Source organism: Apostichopus japonicus, chromosome 8 (assembly GCF_037975245.1).
Source record: "Apostichopus japonicus isolate 1M-3 chromosome 8, ASM3797524v1, whole genome shotgun sequence".
In the NCBI taxonomy this organism is placed as follows: Eukaryota; Metazoa; Echinodermata; class Holothuroidea; order Aspidochirotida; family Stichopodidae; genus Apostichopus; species Apostichopus japonicus.
Window position 1 is genome coordinate 25,761,110 of NC_092568.1, and position 14,680 is coordinate 25,775,789.

At 36.3% G+C, this 14,680-nt stretch overlaps 2 protein-coding genes across 3 annotated transcripts; one reads left to right on the forward strand and one right to left on the reverse strand.

Moving 5' to 3' along the window:
* The first annotated feature begins 4,729 nt into the window (after nucleotides 1–4,729).
* LOC139971287 (G patch domain-containing protein 11-like) lies at nucleotides 4,730–11,790 on the forward strand. 2 transcript variants are annotated; one of them, XM_071977611.1, is made up of 7 exons: nucleotides 4,730–4,952; nucleotides 6,202–6,425; nucleotides 6,792–6,833; nucleotides 7,579–7,790; nucleotides 8,026–8,226; nucleotides 9,193–9,274; nucleotides 10,011–11,790. In XM_071977611.1, the coding sequence occupies exons 1-7, from the start codon at nucleotides 4,891–4,893 to the stop codon at nucleotides 10,064–10,066; spliced, it is 879 nt and encodes a 292-aa protein (XP_071833712.1). In that variant the 5' UTR covers nucleotides 4,730–4,890; the 3' UTR covers nucleotides 10,067–11,790. The 2 variants fall into 2 exon arrangements, with proteins under 2 accessions (XP_071833712.1, XP_071833713.1); XM_071977612.1 differs by having other exon boundaries at nucleotides 4,747–4,943.
* On the reverse strand, nucleotides 11,202–14,222 carry LOC139971288 (cytochrome c oxidase assembly protein COX20, mitochondrial-like). Its single transcript, XM_071977613.1, has 4 exons — nucleotides 14,064–14,222; nucleotides 13,378–13,480; nucleotides 12,823–12,886; nucleotides 11,202–12,540 (listed from the first exon to the last, which is right to left on the reverse strand). Exons 1-4 carry the CDS (start codon nucleotides 14,091–14,093, stop codon nucleotides 12,453–12,455), a joined length of 285 nt encoding a protein of 94 aa, XP_071833714.1. The 5' UTR covers nucleotides 14,094–14,222; the 3' UTR covers nucleotides 11,202–12,452.
* Between the last annotated feature and the right edge of the window lie 458 nt (nucleotides 14,223–14,680).

The window sequence follows — 14,680 nt, forward strand, 5'->3', positions numbered from 1 at the left end:
ACCAGCGTGGTCATTTCGCCCAACCAGCATATGGTCATTTCGCCCAACCATCATAGTCATTTCGCCCAACCAGCATGGTCATTTCGCCCAACCGTGTTGGTCATTTCGCCCAACCTTATTTTTACTAATATTCAGTCAGAATAATATTACTTTTTCTATTCCACTAGTTCAGTTTGATTTATTATGGGTTAGGTTGCTTCGTAATAGGTAAAATAAGGTGAGGTCCGCTCGATATCGATCGGAGTCTGAGCAGTTATTTCGGGTATAATGGGAGGATTACACTACTTTAGGCGTTTACGCATACAATGGAAGTTATATTATTATACAAAGGGGAATCGGTGTGCTATAATATAACCGTTTCTATTTCAGTAGTTCAATTTAATATATTTTTGGTTATATTATTGGTAGTTATATTATTATTATATGGAAGTTATATTATTTTACAAAAAAAGGGGAATCGGTGTGGAATAATATAACCGTTTCTATTTCACTAGTTCAATTTGATTTATTTTGGGAAATCGGTCTTCATAAAAACCTATCAAACCTAACCTCAAAAACACTGATCCATCCTTCTGACTAACAATTCCCGAACGCTTCCTTATTAAATTGAAAAAAAATATATATATATATAAAACCCGTCCTAAATATTGAAGTACTATATTTAATCAATGTAACCACTTTATCAATGTAACCACATATGTAATCACATATGTAATCAATTAAACCACGACTTCAAGTTTCCTTAATACTCGGTTCGTATCCCGTAACGTTAACAATTCTCGAACTTTACTATCAGACCTATCAAACCTAACCCCTAAAACACTGATCCATCCTCAAGATTCCTTAATATTCGGTTCGTATCCTGTAACGTTAAAAATTCCTGAACGTTTCCTTACTAAAGTTATACAAAGTAAAGGACTTCAAGTTTCTTTAATATTCTTTAATATTCGAACGTTTACTATCAAACCTAACCCCTAACACACTGATCCATCCTCAAGTTTCCTTAATATTCGGTTCGTATCCTGTAACGTTAACATTCCCGAACGTTTCCTTTTGAAGTATCATATTTAATCAAGTTTTGACGAAATGACCAGGCTGGTTGGGCGAAATGACCAGGCTGGTTGGGCGAAATGGTAAGGTTGGGCGAAATGGCAGTTGGGCGAAATGAGGAGCATAAACCTAGCCTACACAAAACCTAGACTTAGTTTAAGCCGCTAATGATATGTTAGCCTAGGAAAATGATTATTTCAACTATAGGCTACAGAATACAATATTGTTCCTGGACTGGTCCACTAACGTTATAATGTGTGGCAACGTGGCTTAATTGACGGCCATTGGAATTGTCAAAAACGGTCTACGAGCCACACAGAATAAGAACGGCCGTAACGCGCGACGCGATGAAAGCGCGTTCAAAATGGAAATGTGAAAGTCACACTTTTGTCACGCTGTTCACGTTTGCGTCCGAGTCTAGCCTATAACTTCCGCGATATATGTACTACATTGAGCCTTGACGCGTAGCCTATAGATATCTATTCCCTGCGTCTAAATGTGCAAGAAGACAAAGTCGATCGGCCTAGTCTATGTATTTAATTACCTTCGCGATACATTATAATTTCACTGATTGACAATGAGTGATAATCTTTCTAGTGTTAAAGTTCGGTATAAAATAGACAACATCTACAACAACAAAATGGGGAAACTACACAATAATTTTATCACTGTTAAGAGTATAATTCTGGAGCCAGTTCAGTGTATGGTTCACAAAAGAATATAGTCATGTTAACTTCAAAACGGTTGCAAGACTGCATATATAACTTATCAGAAATTTGTTCACTTAAAATCAGCGTTTGTTGGCGATGAGATATGCAAGTAAGTTGATTGTACTCTGTTGTTTTCCTTATTTTAATGTTTAATATTACTGGAGTAGGAGTTGGATGGAGGAATAGTATAAAGCTTACATCGACATTGCAATGAGTATCACAATGTTTTGGAAGCAATTTTCTTGATATCCAAAACATCGCAATAATTTTTAGTAATTTGAACAGTTACAGCGGAAACGTGATCAATCAGTGAGAAACTTTATAATGTTGTTGTACTTGTATACGTATAGTCAACAATTTACATGAGTTAATAATAATGATAATCAGCAGTTATTGTGACGACGCTCAAACGACCACAAATATGGGAGAATCCCGCAAGGGCTTATGGATTACAACTTACAAGTCGGGTGGCTTCCAATTCAACATTTTAACTCAAATTTGGAATCTTTTCAATTTTAGAAAGTCATTTCAGATGGGAAAAGTTATTGCTAACTTGTATCAAATGTTCTTTGTTATGGTAGTTATATACGCTTCTATTCGTTTTGATTGGTTCAATGGATCGTTCGGATCGAACTGATCGGGCCACTTGCATCCATTTCTCTTTTTCGTTTTCGAAGAGGGATTTGTGACCGACAACGAGTTATGGATCTTTCAACTCGCAGTGATGGTATATCCGATCTTTGTCTACCTATGGATCTGGTTGGCAATGGTAACTAGCACCACCACAAGCCGATATGTTGCAAGTTCGATATATATATATATATATTTATTTCTATCAATTCTCAATGTACAAAATACAGATAAAATTGACTATAAAAAGCATGACAGGTCTCAACGACCGCAGCTAGCAGAAAGCCACACTAAGGATAATAAAAGGATAAAGGGATTAAAACGACAGACAATACCAAGCAACCAAGAACTTAAGAGAACGACAAGTACAAATCTAAATGCGATCAAATAGTAATATATATATATATATATATATATATATATATATATATATATTTATATATAAATGGAACGTTTACAAATAACTCAAGCGATATAGTTAATTAATAGGAGAAAAAGAAAACAGAACTAAAGCTAAATATCACTAAACATGGCTTTTCTTGACACTATATCTTACAGTTCTACAAATAATGCAATGTAAGCAACCATCTGATTAACATAATAGTACTTTTTTGAGAAAGAAATGAACCGTTCGGTGGATGGTCGTTGCTTTTCTCTTTCAATGAACAACGCCAACAACTGCCACAATCTTATTCCGCAGTCCTCTGAAGATAAGCTTCAAGCAGTATCGAATAAAATACACATAGTTCATTTCAATACCTACAGTATATAATGTTGTGTTTCCATTCGTTATCCACAGCAACTTTGATTATATTCTAATTCTCATTCATGTGTTAATATATGCGATTGGCATTTGGCAGTGCACATATAGCACACAGGTTACAATATTAAAAATTCAGATTTTTAGTCAATTACATATATCCTACTTGTTCAATGTCTAGCTTAAATGTCAAATCCATTAAAATATGTTTCGTCTTATTTTGCTACAATTTGAACAAAATGTAGAATAATTATACAGTAGTGACGCAGCCTACCAGCAAATGCGATTAAGATGGGTTTTTCTTCCCGTTCACGGTCTAAGCCTACTCTGATATACTTGTTTTTCGCCCTTGACTTGCCGGCTGAAATCCGATAAAAAACTTGTCACACCTACATTTAATTGACTGTGATTAACAAATATGAATAGAGATTTCGTCAGTATTTGACGAAATCTACCAGCAGCTGAGATAAAGGTTGTACATCAGGTTGACCAATGATGGAGTTGAATGTATGGTGTGTTCGCTGCCGCGTGTGCGTGTGTTTATGTATATTTGAATGTGATCTCGAAAACAACCAGTTTAATTGTTAGTGTCCAAAGAATGTAACTTTGTCTGTTTTGTCCCGGGTGGCGGGATCGTTCTCAATTTTGCTTTCCTATAGTTCACAAGCTCTTTTTTAGTGCTATCTTCATCTGTCTATTACGTGACCGAATAGTGTGGCAGCCAACATTCCTACACCTTTCTATTTTACTTACGTCATTACAGTGGCGTAGGAAGGTACTTTTGAGTGGGGGGGATGAAGACTGATGGCCGACCTGGGGGAGGGGTCTAAGGGGAGGGACACCCCCTCCCCTTTGGATTTTTTTTGCATTTCCAGATGGCCTCAGATGCAATTTGGTGCAATATGGCACACTTCAACCCACCCACTCCATTTTGTATATAATTTTGCATTTTCACCTGGCCTTAGATGCAATTTGGTGCTCCAAATGAGATTTTTTTCTCATTTGGAAATGAAAAAGGGGTTTTCTGACTTGCGAAGCGGGGGGCGGAATGATACTTCCGCCCCTCCATATTTTTCACTGGGGGGCTGGCGCCCCCAGCCCCCCGGTTCCTACGCCCTTGCGTCATTAGCATGTGTATTGCACTCATTTGATCATAATCATCCATGCTTTGAATTACGCTAGCACTTTAATAATTGCACTATAGGCTCAGTTTCAGTTGTGGGCTTCTATACTCACTGTAGGTAGTATATCATTTTCAGATACTGTATAAAAATATAACATATAGGCCTTTATTTATATATATATATATATATATATATATATATATATATATATATATATATATATATATATATATATATATATATATATATATATATATATATATATATATATATATATATATATATATATATATATATATATATGTATATATATATATATATTAGAGGAAATGTGTTGGCTAATTGATATATGTTATTGTGGCTCACTTCATTTCCGCGAACTCTGTGATTAGGTCAAAAGTCTGGCTATAAATACAATCGTCATTGCTGCGGGTCTATTTACCACAGAAAAATTGTATAAAAAAAAGAGAGATGAGTTAGACCGTCTAGATTGAATGTATAATGAGGCGCAAGGTTGCCGTCAAGCTTGTATGGGACCTGTGTTAGTAATGTAGTGTCACTGAAGACAATTTCGAAGATTTCTTTCCTACGTTTCAGTACGATTTAGATTATCAAAATGGCTGAAGACGAAGAGGAAGATTATATGTCCGACAATTTTCTATCTCAAACGTTAGTTTGGTTTGTACATGAGACACTTAATCGCTTCAATTAGTATAGTGCTCTTATGAATTTTGACTTCAGATATTCATATCGTATTGTGTGTATGAGCTATGCGTTAGTAATATAGAGCTAGAACCTGTTTAGCGAAATGGCAACAACCAGTTACTTGACATACTAAAACAAGATTGTTTTACATGGTTTTGGCCTCATTTGGAAGCGCTAAATTTACTATAGATGTTTTCATCATTGTCAAGTTAAGTTGCACCTAGCCAAGTGTTTCTCCAGGAAATGCCAGACTGTAGAGTACACCATCTGTGTTCCTAGCACAAACAAATTGTGGTCCCACTCATATTTTGTCTGTTTACAAGGTGTTCCCAATGCAATATATTTTACAAATTAACACAGCTTTGTTTATTCACTATAACTGTTCATCAGCTGCTACTGGATATGTTAGTAAGAACACTTGCCCCAGCCCCCATGCATACAAGAAGACTTACACTAAGTTTGTGTGGTTCATGTTATCAGGGAGTCACATTGTGTAACAACTCTGCTTTGAGTGTATAATTTGCATTTCCTGTCAAATTGTAGTAGCCAGATGGCCAAGTACTCTTCAGAAACGTTTTCCCACTGTATTTATTTCAACTGTTGGAATTATCCAAAGATCTGCACATTTCTATTAAATTTTATATTCCACCCAAAGGGTCACATAAGATAGAGAAAAGGAGCAATGTCAGGAGGAATCTGGATATAGGGTAATCCTAGTTACATGTGTCTGAACATATTATAGTAGTATAGTTTATTTAAGACAAGAATATTATTAACTGGCATAATTTGTTAGGGGCATACGTAGCTCTACCTTTTGACTTCCCTGTTTCACCTATGGAAACAGAAAATGTTCTGCAATTTTGATAAACAATCAACTTCATCAGTCAGTCATTATAATGTCCTATTAATTGCCTTGTGAGTTTGCAGTCAAAATGCTGGCAGGTTAAGTTTTGTGATTTAGGTGCATTCATGCAAATATTATACATTCAGACATTTTAGAACACCTATCTTCAGTAGGTGATTTTGCCACCACATATGTAAGAGGTCTACTTCCATGTAGTGATATCCAACACCAATAACATAATTATCTTGAAACCCAAAACATAAATGTTATGTGCTAAACTGAAATACTTAAAGTTTATAACCATGTAATGAGCACTAGGCCTTCTCCACTATAAGAAGAAGTGTATGAATGCATCCATTTTTTTTTGGGTTCTCCTAGTGAATCAGTCCGACCAGGGCTAGCATGGGGTAAACTCTCCAAGAGAAATGAACAAGAAAAGAAGCACAAAGCTGCCAGTGTCAAAAACAAGTTTAAACCTCTGAAACAGAGAGAACAGGAAGAAAGAGAGAAAGGACTGAAGAATGCTTTGACATCGGACAATAAAGGATTCGCCATGCTCCAGAAAATGGGCTACAAGAAAGGAATGGGTCTAGGAAAACAAGGTAACATACTTTGACATTCATGTAAACTTTAAGTATGGAGTAAAGTTAAGGGAAGAATTTTCACGGAGTACATTTCTAAATGGTTTACGTAGAACCACAGACATATGTACTGTAAATTTGAAGGTACCATGACAGGGAGGGAAGGCTAGAAGAGGAAATGTTATATATTTTCATCATCATCAGCCAATTTAATATTTTAGAGGATGCATCCCTTCCTCTCTCCCCCCCCCCCAAAAAAAAAGAAGAATTCTGTTAGGTCAGAGTGATGATTGTTGGGTGTATTGTGGAGTAAGTCATCTCTAAGTAATGATTTAACCTCATTTCAATGATTTGCAGCTAATCCTGCTATGTTGTTATCTCCTGTAGGAACCGGAAGGGCTGAGCCTGTTCCCATTGAAGTCAAAGCAGGTAAATGTTTCTTTCTCTTATTTGCTCGCTGCAGATCTTCAATATTGCTCATGTATTTAACTAAGGTCAAAATGATGAGCCCATTTGTTGTTGTTTTTTTTTTCAATATATTTTGCCACTACTTTTAGTTACAGATTCTGTTTTAGACTCAATTTAATAGTGTTCTTTATTTCTTTCACGGTTTAATAGACATTCTGGACACCTGTGCACAAAGCTTTATTTTCTTATAAGACCATTCCAATTATGCATTGTTTAAAATTGCTGTTAAAATAATATTTCTTTATGAAGATTGTAGTGATTTATGCCAGCGTCCAGCGCCACCATGGGTTGGGACCAGGTTTTAATTGGTTGCAGGATTATTCCTGTAGTCTGAATATTTACCTATAGGTTTGTGGAGCCTGCTGACCTACATCAATTTGGTTGTCACCTTGAACATCAAGTACATAGTCCAAGCTAGCTATTAGTACATTTTCAGCATCAAATCTGAGGGAGTGAGTGGCTCAGGTCATGGCCTAGCCCTCATAGAAGATCCTGGGTGGGTGGGCCTTAAAATTGGAAAATATTATTTTATGAGGATTTATAACACATTTTTGTGATGACATTTTGGTCTTCTGTACTGACATTTATGTCCAGCTATGTTGGTGTTTATGAAAGTGTACTCCTTTTATGTTCAAAAAGCTGGCTTCCAAGGTTTTAGCAGATTTGATTAATAATTACTTTACTTTTCTGCTGATTTCTCTCAAAGATCGTGGTGGATTAGGACGTGTAGCTGAGATGAAGCGTAAACAGCAAATAAGGGAGCGCTTAGAGGTGGAGGCTATGAGGAAGAGGCAGAAACTGATGGGTCAGCTGAAAGGAGACTTCAGGCAAAGGATGAAATCCAAATTTGAAGATAAGCTTGTCTGGAAAGATCTCCATAACAGTCAAAAGACTTGTCATTACCTTGATGGAGTGGAGGTGAGCCAGAGTACTGGAGGAATTATCAAGTCACTCAACATTCATAGAAATAGAAAAAAAGGAGTTTTGGAAAAATTAAGTATAGAAATTAGTCACATCTATAAGCATGGCAACGTGAATTCTTTGTGTTCAGGTGCTACACATTCAAGTCAACCTAGTACATCATTGAATCTATTGTATTTTTCTGCATTACCAGTTCATCTTTCCTTTTCCCTCTTTTCTTTGTGTCATGAAGGGAATTGACATGCCAACTGTATCTTGGTACTGGCCTCCCAAGCCAGTGGAGAAGAAGTTGGAGGATGACGAAGAACAGACTGACCAATCAGAGGCTGGTTCTCATGATAAGGAAGAAGATATAGAGGAGGAGGAAGAGGAAGAAGAAGAAGAGGAAAAAGAGAAGGAGGAGGAGGAGCTGGATACAGCTGAGGAACCATCTGTGAGTCCAGCATGATGTAGACCTGTTCATTGCACTTGCATTTAGTATTAAGGGTATCACTAGAAATGGTTGGCGGGAAGGGGGGTGAGAGGGTAAGGGGAAGATGTGAGAAGTGTAGCTCAGAAACACTGTTTACCACTGAGAAAGCTAGGGGCCCCAGGGTGTGCATCAGACATTGTAGGAGGTGCAAAGGTGGAGAGACTGCAAAGGTGGGATGGAGGAGGAAGCATTTTTGAAAGATCTGCTTCCGTTTTCACATTTTCAACTCCCAAGTATGTCACTGTGTGCGGCTTGGTGTGTTATTCTTTGATATTAAAGTGTTCTGCAGAAGCTCTGCACCATTTTATAGTTGATTGGGGGCATTCAACTTTGCAGTACTGCATGCATACACAGACATGATTTGACTATTTCTAAGATCAGCCACAGCATTGCTTCTCTCAATAAATTTGTTTCTCACCCAATAATTGTTCAATTGTAAACAGATGTGCACTACAATTATATTACTTTTTCAAAATAAATATCAACACTTAACCTACAGTAGAGCCCTAACATATACCTGATGTATTTCAAGAAATGTAGGATAATTAAAATATAAATAACTTGTGCAATTGGGTGTTATTGTGTCATTAACAACTGTTACCACCCTGCCTTAGATTACTGGTTTAGACATCCTACTGTAGGATTGTGTAACTCTTTAAAAACAAATTTTGTAACAAATTTTAATTTGTAAACACTTTGTTAACACAAAGTAGACACAGCTGCTCTCCAATGACTGAATGAATACTTATTATTATTATGTATTGGAAGTTATTACTGTATAGTTTTTCCTCACTAAAATTGGCTGAAATGTTCATTTTATTGCAAGAAATCTTCAATCCATATAGTGGCGTGAATCTTCATCATCATTTTATATGCAATCTGCATAAAACTATAAGTTTTTGCCATTCTTTTTTTTTTACATTTCAGCCCCAAGAGATGCTTCAGGAGTTGACCAAGTACCTAAGGATGACTTACTACTACTGTGTATGGTGTGGAACATCATTTGCTGGTACTTCTTACTATTTTAATGTAGCATATGGCAATTGTTTGTGCAGTATAATGATACTAAAAGGTCTGGCTTACCTTTTTAGCTATTTCTTCAAATTTCCCTGGGAATAGAGTCAGAAACAGTGGAGGAGCGTCCATACAGTCAGGGGGTGGATGTCCCCCTGACGGATTCAATTGGACTGCTGGCGCCCTTTTCAGCTTTTTACCACTTTTTACTTTACTTCGCGATTATTTACCTTTTTTTTTGCGCTCTCATCTACCTATTGACATTTGTCACATTTTGTTGGCGATGACACCTATTTATTCTTCGTATATCTGCAAATTAGCCAGGCCAGGAAAGGGTCATTTCTGGCGATCTAGGACGTATCTTTACTCAAAAAATTTGTGATCGTTCCGCGCCAACCTGTGGTGGCGCTCCGCTTAGATAGTGTCGAAAGTGCCCCTACATACCATTCTCGCCCCCTTGACCAATACCCCTAGCTCCGCCACTGGTCAGAAATGCCTATTTTATGTTACTTTTGAGAAAACATTTTTAGTAGTGACAAATTGATAGTCTGACAAAAATAGAAAACTTTTCAGTTGATGCTACCATGTTCAGTTTTTTTGTTATAATAATCCTCAGCTTAAATGGGTTTTTTTATTTCTCGATTGTTGTATTTTTTTGTTCATATTTTGTATTTTGTCCTGTTATGAGTTATGAGATGATGAGTTATATATCTCTTGAATTGTTCACACAGACACTGAAGACCTTTCAGCTAATTGTCCAGGCGATACATGGGACGATCACAACTGAAGCATTGTGCCCATCTATCAGTGATTGAGTCTTGGACTGAATTAATGCACCGAATGGTGAATCTCGAGGGATGGCTGACGAAACGTATCCGTTTTATCAACTTGAATGGATGACATATGTACTGTGTTCCTGTTGAGAGAGTGTAGAGCTCATTAATATAAGGATACAAGTTTAGAGGTTTATAAACCTTGCTGGTAGAAGATGCCTGTTCCCTCCTCCTCCCCCCCCCTCCTTTCCAACATGGGTGTGTCATATCTAAGTTAAAGACAGTTTCAAGTAAAGTTGCACCATACAAGCAACAACAAAAAAAGAGCAGTGGTTCATATTAAATTTGAACCCCAAAACTCAAAGGTAGAATTTACCTTTGTTTCACAGAATTTAGATATACTAGATAAATAAAGTAGGTTGCTTTGATTTCCATCCAAGGGGTGCAATCGTACAAGTTACAACTATTCAAGAGAATGGCTCTACTATAAACTGGGTGGATTTGGTGGATAGAAGATCACGGTTATAAATAAATCCCAGTCATGAGAAGAAGGTGAAAGTACTAAAATTAATTTACAATGACTCAAAATAGCGAGATATGAAACAATTAGTGTTTAGGTCAGGGGATTCTCAATCAATCTTTTATAATGGCCAGCGAAAATATATGGCTGGAAATAAGGGCCAGACCGAACCAAATTTTCATTGCATATAGATTGACCAATATGCAGGGTAGACTGGTAAGGTGCACAAGCCTATCCAGTGCATACTAAATTAATGCCAGCGTGTTTTAGTAAATTCAATGTTGCAGCGTACACATAGGTGTTTGCACATTTCTGTCACCTTTGGAAATATCATCATTAATTTTTGGAAATAACTTTGGAAATATCATTAAGTAATTCTACATACATCTTTTAAAGAAAAAAAACAACTTGATGAACTACACAATCTCTTTTCAAATAAATGGTCAGACAAATTGATTTGTGTTTATCTATACACAACACCAATATTTTGCATCCTATTCTGTGTAAGAACGTTGAGGCATTTGTTTCCAGGTAACTTGATACATTTGACTAGTGGTTGTGCATCAGATGTCCTGGGAGCTATTACTTTGGACAAAAGAAATCAGAAAAACAGACCCAAATAGAACTGATTGTTTTCATAAAATATTCGTTCTCTTTCAAGACCAATGTGAAATTATATTACAGATAACAGATTGTCGTAATATAATAATATAGACAAGTATTGCATGATTCATACCTCAATGAATTTTCATGGTAATGAAATGAACTGAATATTGATAGTATTAGACGATCTGAATGCACTTGCAGTAAAACATTGGGTTAGAAATGACAATTCTACTACTCATGAACTAGAAGCCTCACTCAGCAGTTATGAATTTTGCAACAACAAACAATTAGACTTATAATGTATTTTATGAGAAACAAGTGGAAATGTAAGAAGGCCATCTAGGCTATTGTCGTAAACACACATGAGACTTCTGTAAGGTTCAGTCTCTCTTGTTTCCATTGAATGAAGATACAAAGATCGACTTGGGAGTAATTAAAGTTGAAATATCAAACTGAGTACTGTCTTCTTCTTTTATTTATGACTTTTATTTATGACACAAAATTCATTTGATATGTTGCAGAATATTGAGACATTAAATGTAATGTCCACAAAGGCAAGTTCCATTTTTTCACACCACTTTCCATAGTGCAGAGGTATTTCTGTACCTGTACCAAGAATGGTGGTAGGACTTCTTAATTAATCACACATGCCATCGAGTCATCTACTCTGAGGCATCAAGAAAGAAAACTCTCAACAAAACCACCTTAAATGAGTTTACCAGACATTTTAGCAGAAGTGCTAAATGTGAACAATTGTAAATTGCAATATAGAAACAATACCTGCACTGAAGTTATTGTTTTGGTTGGACTATCAACAACTCAAACAATTGCCTGTCATTCTTTACCAGATCTATCATTCATTACCAGAACTTTCAAAGAAGGACAATTTGCCTGAAGTAAGGATAATTAATTACCATTCAATCATTTGTTTAAGGAAAAATTTCTAGACATGATAACAGACAAAGTAAATGACTTGACATCTTAACTCCCCCCTCCCTCAGTAAGTTGCCTCCTACTTTACGGCTCATTTGCACGGTAATACTAGTCAGTTGAAAAGGTTCCAAGCTTAAAATCCAAGATGGAAGATGTGGCTGCTGTGGAAACAATTTTCACATTTAAATAAAGCGTCTTATTTAGAAGGAAATTCCCCTTTATCGGTATTGATTTCTTCTCAATATATCCTCTTTACCGCTGCTCAGTTCAGGGACCAAACGGTGCCACGTCTCCACTTCATCATGGTGTATATCGCCATCATAATTAAATTGCATGCTACTTTACACATCTTTGGTTTCAATGCCCTGAAGTTCTAGGTATCTCTTCTGTTTCTGCTTCATCTTGGATCTGTCATATCGACATTTAACACTGCAAATTAAGAAAAGAATGTATATGATCTGGAAAAAAAACAAATATATTTATTTATCTGGAAAACAGAAGTAATAATTACCCCTAAAAATCCCTTACATGATAACAGCAATGTTCACTTACAGCACACCTACAAATTGACAAACTTTTGAAGTGAGAGATTCCAAGGTACTGTAAGTATTTCTTTCTTAAAATTTAACGTAATTCTTTGCAGCTTAGAAATGCATACATTTCCGATGCACAAGTTCACTATTAAATGCAAAGAAAATTCATAAGACTTACAATGAAAACAAAGTAATGGCTGTGAAAACACTGACTCCAACATCAGCTGACCTCTTGACCCGACCTGGGGTGAAATTAAAAACGGGAAAAAGAAACATTCACGATGTTACTTTCAAACTTGAATTATAAAGTTATATTTACAATTTTAAGGTAATCACTATTTTCTTGCAGGTTACTTCTTCATCCCCTCCGTTTGCTCTTTTCCATTTCTTCCGCTCTCCAAACAAATTTGTAAAGAATTCTAACAAATTCGACCAGGTAAAGTGGTCAGTTGGGGAGGGGGGAATAAGGTAACTAAAGTGAATGAAACATAAAAATCAAGATGATGTAGACAGAAAATCTAAATATTTGCTAAACCTAATGAGAAAAGTATATGTCAAACTCTATAGATCACCAGTAAGCATTACTTAAGCACCCATTCTGAAAACGGCAAAGCTTTAAAAAAATAATTGAACTTGACATTTAAACTTAGGTATGCCGGAGGTGTAGGTAAAATGGTAAATGACAAATGTAGTTTTACTACCTCACAGAGACAAAGGACAATCCATCACTTACTTGTAAATAAAAAGACAGCCATTCCTGTTCCCAGTCCGCCACCAATGCCATATAAAAATGCTGTCCTCATGCAAGGACGGTTGAAGAAGTCTTTGAACATGGACTGAATGAAAGAGAATCAATTTAACAGAGAGAGGGTAGTGTTGAAACTGACCTGCTGCTACAATATGCATTAAAGTATATAAATAATGACTACCAATAGTTGTAAACATGAATAAAGTGATGCCAATGGGCAACTTTTATCCATACTACATATGGTTATCATATGTCTCAATTTAACAGGATCATTTCAATTTTTGCGATGAAAACATATTGAACTAGTACCAGTGCCAGCCTACTACTACTACTACTGGTATATTGTTCTGATTTTCTAAAGATCTTTTTGACATGCCAAAACATCACTGTTTTCACAGAATAAAAACCTAGAAAAAACTTACACATTTAGTACTCATCACTATATGTAACACTGTCGAAACAAAATCGTTTTCAACACACCTATACATGATTGATCACCACAATCTTGACAGGGAAAGCTAAACATGGCCTATAGGCCTAGTACACAGTTGCAGCCTATACAGTAATAATATAAATCCACAATTTGGGAGCGCCTCTGACTTTTTAGCCTTAGGCTAGCCTCTATCATTTAGGCAGAATAAATTTACTCTAAAGGAACCGAATGTAATTACCTTTTGATCACCATCGTCTACGTCGTCCATCTTTCAACCGATGTTTGATTACCGGTCTAGTGTCCAATTCGCAAAACTTGACTAATGTAAACTGAAGACACTTGGCAATCTGCGATTAGATTACGTAATGAACGTAAATGAGGGTGCATGAAAGTGTTATTTTAATTAAAGTTGTTCGCCGTTAAACAGCGCCACAAAAGCACATCGACAGGCTACTTGGATGCACTATCGCTTGAGTCCACGGAAATATAGATCCGTTTGCAAAAACATAACTTAAATATGTTCCCTGATCTCGCACTGCAGTGTTATTTCTCCATATCTCTCTAGCTTGGCCAATATCTCATTTCCACATAATATTTATGGTGGTAAATCGAATTAGTTTTACAGTCATTCTCGTCATCCCGAATAATAACGTTACTTTTCAGAGTTAATATCTAAATGAAACAGGAAAATCCCAGTCGACTTTTCCCGTGTTTTAACAACCATACCACCTCTTTAACATTCAACCTTCATCCTTTTTCAATTTTCACCGTCAGTTGGGGAAAACGATCAGTTGCGATTTTCTTCAAGGCCCCGGAAGAATTAGGGCACTCCTTCCGGCCTAATACGCCCTTAAG

Bases quoted from the DNA above. Each gene is read 5' to 3' on its own strand.
- LOC139971287 (XM_071977611.1), top strand. From the start codon at position 4,891: ATGGCTGAAGACGAAGAGGAAGATTATATGTCCGACAATTTTCTATCT. The intron at 6,834-7,578 runs GTAAATGTTTCT...TTTCTCTCAAAG, and splicing joins TCCCATTGAAGTCAAAGCAG to ATCGTGGTGGATTAGGACGT. The intron at 8,227-9,192 runs GTGAGTCCAGCA...TTTACATTTCAG, and splicing joins ATACAGCTGAGGAACCATCT to CCCCAAGAGATGCTTCAGGA.
- LOC139971288 (XM_071977613.1), bottom strand. From the start codon at position 14,093: ATGGACGACGTAGACGATGGTGATCAAAAG. The intron at 12,887-13,377 runs GTAAGTGATGGA...ATTTCACCCCAG, and splicing joins GGCTGTCTTTTTATTTACAA to GTCGGGTCAAGAGGTCAGCT. The intron at 12,541-12,822 runs GTAAGTCTTATG...CTTAATTTGCAG, and splicing joins GCCATTACTTTGTTTTCATT to TGTTAAATGTCGATATGACA.